Genomic DNA, 6,554 nt, shown 5'->3' with positions numbered 1-6,554 from the left:
ACAGCAGATTAAGATGGAGGCTGCTAAGGCCTTAAATTTGTACCTGGAGCACTGTCAGCCAATACAATTCATGTTTAGTTTTTATTTAAGTTCCTAATTTTTCAAAAGATCTTGTGCTCTCTTCCAGTCAATACGATAAAAGTTCTATGTTCTTAAATATAAGAGTTAGCAGCCATACATCTAGACTCAGGAATGATTAGTTATCTATAAACACAACAAAATGAAAATTAACTTGATCCATCAAAATGGCTGTCAAATCAGAGCAAGAGACTGACCCCCAGGACTCCTTACATATCTCTAAGTATATTGCTTCACTGAGAAGACCCCTGTGACTTACTGTAGATGCTCAACACACACTCTTACAAGCTTCTGAGGCTAGTGATGGGACAAAATACACCTCCAGTAAGAGGCGATAGGTATTTGCTGATGAATGGCATTACAGAGGCATCACAACACCGTATTTTGAAATCCCTTATTCAAATACACTTTACTATTAGGACTGAAACAAAAATCATCAATTACTCTGTGTTTCAAAAACATACCCGCTCTTCCTCACACTGCACGCAGAAACACTGCTAATGCACCAGCTTCCTGTTTGCTCGGGGGGGGGGAAAGACATTTTAGTTTGCAAGACCCCAAGAACATGATTCATTTTTATGTGAACAGGTACTAGATGCACACAATTACGTGGTGAGAACTTTCACAGATCTCAACTGTCATATCCGATGCTCTTCTTCGCAGCCAATTTTTATAACGATTTCTCACAAGGATCAAAACCACATTAGATCAATGCACAGGACTGTTACAGCGATTCTGGAATGAAACAAAGTCTGCTTAAAACCATGTCTGCTTACACATCCTAGTTACCATAATTCCTTCTCTTCTCAGTAACAGGACACATCAAATCATAGAATGGTTTGGGTCGGAAGGGACCTCAAAGATCATCCAGTTCCAAGCCCCCTGCCATGGGCAGGGACACCTTCCACTAGACCAGGTTGCTCAAAGCCCCGTCCAACCTGGCCTTGAACACTGCCAGGGAGGGGGCAGCCACAACTTCTCTGGGCAACCTGTTCCTGTGCCTCACCACCCTCACAGCAAAGAATTTCTTCCTTGTATCTAATCTAAATCTACCCCCTTTTCAGTTTAAAACCATTACCCCTTGTCCTATCCCTACACTCCCTGACAAAGGGTTCCTCCCCATCTTTCCTGTAGGTCCCCTTGAAGTACTGGAAGGCCGCTATAAGGTGTCCCTGGAGCCTTCTCTTCTCCAGGCTGAACAACCCCAACTGTCTCAGCCTGTCCTCACAGGGGAGGTGCTCCAGCCCCCTCATCATCTTTGTGGCCTCCTCTGGGCCTGCTCGAGCAGGTCCATGTCCTTTTTATGCTGGGGGCCCAGAGCTGGACACAGGACTCCAGGTGGGGTCTCACCAGAACGGAGTAGAAGGGAAGAATCACCTCCCTTGACCTACTGACCACATGCGTAAATTTTTATATGCTCATGATGTTCATTGCTTATTTATCATCGATACAGGTTTAATCCTTTGCCAAGCAAGTGACAGTGTAAGACATGGGAATACCCAAAGTGATGAACAGCTGCTTTGTTTTCAAACAGGTATGCAAGAAAATAGAAGGAAAAAAATGTAACTGGTAGAGAGTTCACACACAGAAGGGTTTTTAGGGTAAAAACTCATCTTTGTAGTTTAAACTATAACAAGTCCAAGATCCATACTACGGTATTGTTTTGACTGGCAGATACTGGCATTCACTCTTTGTGACTCGGACACGATTATGGACTTTTTTTCAGTGCTACAATACCAGTATATTTAAACACAAACCAACCTGCTACATACCTTAGAATCAGAATATCTGTCAAGATGAAAATATTTAACCAACTGAACCTCTCTCATACGCTAACCTTCACGGTTTTGTCCCACAAAAGACATTAAAGAGAAGCACCTCTCATCCAGGAGCAACTGCAGGTTTTTGATCCTGAGGGCAGCTGCTGCTTGAAACTTGTAAACATGACATTTTAAAACTGTTCATTAGAATGAATTCGCATCATGCAAAGATTCACCAAAACAATTTTATTTCCAGTGTTTAAGTGGGTATGCACACAGGCATGATACAGGTTTGGATTCATTAGGTCTTCATGCAGAATTATATTCTCAATAAAAGAAACCAGTTCCATCCAGTATCCACTATCTACACGCCTATGTTACAACATTTATATCAAATCTGGTATCTGAAGAAAAGATACACATGTAATATGTACATTTAAGTTACTTATTTTACAGAAAGATTAAAAATTCAAGTCACATAAAACTCAAAATCTGTATTAAAATTGGAAATATAAAACTCCAATATTTACTGGAATGCCTAAGGAATGGAAGCTCTGTAGCCACCTGTGTTAACATTTGTAAAATGTAATGAAACTCGTTAACAGTAAAATGCATTCATTTGTTTGTAATAAGTTTCTCTAATTTAACAATATGGCACCCTAACAAACCAAATGAATTTATGATGAGGCACTTGTTAGTGACTAAACCAAAAGAACAATTTTTCTGCATACTAATGCCAGGCCAACTCTCAGTCAGAAAACCATGTATACACTACACAGCATGTTGCATCAGATGCTTTGTTCAACATTTGTATGCAGCCATCAAATATACTTTTTCTTAAAATATATATATATACTTTAACTTTAGTGTTCTTCTGGCTGTGGTAATGCACTGTGAAGACGTTCCACAGAGCATATTGATGAAACCAGCCCAAATGGAGGCTGCATAACAACAACAGTACAGGAAAATATATATATATGTACACACACACATACACACAGTTACTGGGAAGTGTAACAGGAAGTTAATGAATTGCTGTAGTGGACATATCTCCCCATTTCAAAGATACTGGTAGAATCGAGATCTAACCACTTGGGTGCCAGACAGTTTATGAGGATGGGCATCAACTGCTGGGCTAAAGTTGTTTTTGTTCACGTTCTGATAATTTTCACCATTTACCTGGTCTGGTGGCTGAAATGGTCCCGAAGGTGGTATTCTATTAATTAAAGTCAAGCCGCTGGAAGAACTGCCTTCATCTGCCTGTATCTCTGCAGATAAAGGCAGATCTACCTTTGATACATCTGCTAAGCTAGTGTTCTCAAGTCTGGGCTTTCCAGTTTCACCCGTATTAAGGTCAGTTGTGCTAGTGCGTAAACGTTCTCGTGCAAGCCAGTCTGAGATAGAGAGGTCCTGTGCTGGACATTTTGGCTTCAACCGATTCACAGCTGAAAGCTCAGATTCCCTCTCTCTACTTTGACTCGGCTCTTGAGCTTTCCAAGCATTCAGGACACTTATTTCAGCGAAATCCCTCTGTCCTCCAAGCGTATGCCTTCGCCTGATATTTTTTCTCTTTGCAGTCTCTGCAGAGTTCGCTTTTTGATTCCCAACTCCAAACATGTCATCTGCAGATGATTTGAGTCGCAGCTTTAACCTATCTGTAATTTTAAGTCTCCAGGTAGGTTCTTGTTTGTCAGCCTCACTTCTGGCTGATGTAGCTAAACTGCTTGTCGATCTTCCTTTTTTCATTATGTCAAACATTTTGGTCACAGTAGGCAAGTCCTTCTCACTCTTTGCATCCCCTGAACCCTCACTGTCCGTTTTGTGCCGTGCAGACTTTCTCCTAGACAGTGTATCACATTCAATAAGTTTGTGTGAGCTAAAAAGTCTGCGACTCTCTAACTTTGGTGTTGAACTTCCCTCGGTACAACTTACTTCGCTTTCTTCAGAGTTCCTCCGACTGGTCTTTACCACTTCTGAAACTTTCCCCTTGGACAGCCTTTCAGCAACAGCACTGGTGGCAAAGACAGGGAAGTCACTTTCGCTGTCCGTCTCCATAGGACGCCCTTCGCTGATCAATTCACTTCTTTCATCATCAGCATCTTCTCCCTTGCTTTCTGTAACCGACTGCACCTCAGGGCTCAGCATACTGCCATCTAAACCAGTAAGATACATAGTAGATGAAGTAGTTGAATAATCTGAGGTGATGGAACTGACATCAGCTGCTAAAAACTCATTGTGTTTAATTTCAGGGCTGGCTACTTTTTTGCATGAGTATCTGTGCTGGGAAGCCTGGGACGAAGTACTTAGCATAGTGCCGGAGTCAGACACTGTCTCCTCAACCTGGGAAGAAGATTGTGAAATAGGCATTTTTGGGTTATTCTTCTGCGTGGCTTGGAGACAGCTGAGATTCTGTAATTTTGTACATTTTTCATGGTAAGGCAGTGAAGACTCCTCTGACAGGATACTTTCTTTCTTTAATGACTTCTTTTCATCCTTCACAACATTCACATCTTTTTTACTGCTGTTCTCTTTTTCCTTCAGGACAAACATCCTCTGTTTTCTCCCTATGTCTCTCTCTCTTTCATATTCCCCTTTAGCTATGTCCTCTTTTGTTGTGTCACCACGAGATTGTTCTGCAAGCTCCTTCTTGAAAAAAACACTATCCAACTCATCCTCTGAGCTGCTTGGTTGTGGTTTCTCTTTTGTTTTTTTCCGCTTGCGACTAGCTGCTGCAAAAATGGAGGACACAAGCAGTTCCTTGCTATACTGATCCTTTCCAGAACCCCAAGAACCCTGTTAAAAAAAAAAAAAAAAGAGGAAAGGGCACGATTAGAAATCACACAGAAACATTTGTTAGCCTGAGACTTTTTAAAAACACATTCTGAGCTTCACAGCAGAAAGTCTGTCTTTATTCAGGAAATATTTCTCTTTCTGTAGCCTACAAGACATTACCCAAGAAGTCAATTTTAATCCTGAGAATTCCCCTTTTTATCTGAATCCCTTCAGCTTAACAAGAACTAGTTTGTATATACAACTATTTAGTTTCTGACTGACTAATAAAGCAGGCTCTGTTACAGCAAGACAACCTTTTCAAGACTGGTTTGCAACAAAAACTCAACCAACACTAACAAAAATATTCACGGTTATCCAGAACCTCCTGCTCCATGGCAGAGAATATCGCCTGCTCTTGATGCAGAGCCCAGAGATCAGGGCAGGGTGGGCAGAAGACTTGCATTAGGTCTTGCGGAGAGGCCCCCGGGAAACAAGCATCTGAGAAGCCTGCACAACGACCGCCCTGCAGTGACAGCCTGGCCTCCTGCACAATGACTGCCTACAGGCAGCACAAAGAACCTTCTGGGCAGCAGGTGACACCTCAGAATTGGCAGACAAGTGCCAATCCAAAACTGACTGGCAAAAGACCACTGGGTGTCGCAGCCTACCATTTTCCAAGTGACCACAGCAATTCTTCTCACTACTCAGGTGCCACTCTTGCATTAGCTACTGTCCCCATAAAGGATGGGTGGGCTCTGCACATTTTTTCCCATGGGTTGGGAACAGGTACATGTCCTTCTCACCAAGAAGGATGTATCAAGCAATGCAGCCAGCTGGAGCTCCACTTGGATCGTGTCTGGCTGAGCAGTAAGGAGGCTCCTGGCCCAGGCAATCTGTGTGCATCTGTGCTGCTGCTCACAGGCCCGTGACCATGGTCTGACTGTGCTGCTGCTCTGTGCTGCTCGTAGGTGGTGGTCAGCGAGAGGCAACCTGCAAACAGCGCAGCATCCTGGCACAGGCAGTGTGACATGGTGTCCTGGAAGTTGGGCTTTTTTGAGGCAGTGGCTGAGCCACCAAGCAGCTGGGCTGCCATCCCAACAATGAACCAGAAGGATGCATTAAGTCCGGTTCTCAGCTCAGAGCGGGGCATCAGTGATACACCTAGAATGCACGCCAACATAAAGCTGTATCATGCACTCGCAGCTGACTGAGGCCAGCCGCATGCTGCCATATCACTCCATGCTACAGACACACAGTGTTAGCAACTACCGAACAACAGCCTAAGAGACTGAAAGATTTGTCCATGGGTCAGATGAGAACTCTGTCATTAAACGGAGGACTGAACAGTTGCCCATGTTTCAGTCTTACTTCCCCACCATCTACGAGGCTGTCCTCCCAAGCATAGCAATACTTCCTAGGATACTTCCTAGGAAGGTTTTGCATAGCAACCTTTAACCACAACCTTCGGCTTGAGGAGGAGGAGCTATCATTACCTTGTGAGGAAGAAAAGGCTAAATTCTACATGTACTTTTGTCAGTGAATTAGGGAAACACAAATGCTGCCTGGGAGTAAAGTAGGATGCCAACAATGACAGGGAACATACTACGTACATTTACCTCTACTAAATGAGATGCAAAAAGGAGGTAAATGCTCACAGTTGCAAGAGTTTGGAACAAAGCTGTTTATGTGTGCAGCTGCCTGCTTTGGCAGAAGCAGCTAACTGCAAACAAGTGATGCTTTTCCAATGTAACACTTTAAAATTATTTGCTGAGAAAACAGTATTACCACTCATTCAAAAAATTCTACATAAGCCTTATAGTACATCTGCATATAAGTGATTTAATAAAGCAAGCAAATATCTAACAGATTTCAGAAGCTTATAACTATATCATTTCACAAAATGGTTTACCTTAGATTTTGCTGAGTCACTAGTAGCTGAATCTG

General features: G+C 42.8%; 1 protein-coding gene across 4 annotated transcripts in view; it reads right to left on the bottom strand.

The window, feature by feature from the left end:
- Positions 1-2,069: 2,069 nt before the first annotated feature.
- ARHGAP21 (Rho GTPase activating protein 21) overlaps positions 2,070-6,554 on the bottom strand; it is a 120,219-nt gene continuing 115,734 nt past the window's right edge. For all 4 annotated transcript variants that reach the window (XM_074833833.1, XM_074833851.1, XM_074833825.1 and 1 more), the window contains 2 exons: positions 6,520-6,551; positions 2,070-4,631 (listed from right to left, as the gene is read on the bottom strand). In XM_074833833.1, the coding sequence (XP_074689934.1) occupies positions 2,898-4,631; positions 6,520-6,551 (1,766 nt within the window). In that variant the 3' untranslated portion in view covers positions 2,070-2,897. The remainder of the gene's footprint in view (positions 4,632-6,519; positions 6,552-6,554) is intronic.

This window comes from Strix aluco, chromosome 1 (genome assembly GCF_031877795.1).
Source record: "Strix aluco isolate bStrAlu1 chromosome 1, bStrAlu1.hap1, whole genome shotgun sequence".
Classification (NCBI taxonomy): Eukaryota; Metazoa; Chordata; class Aves; order Strigiformes; family Strigidae; genus Strix; species Strix aluco.
This window is presented reverse-complemented; position numbering and strand designations above follow the sequence as displayed.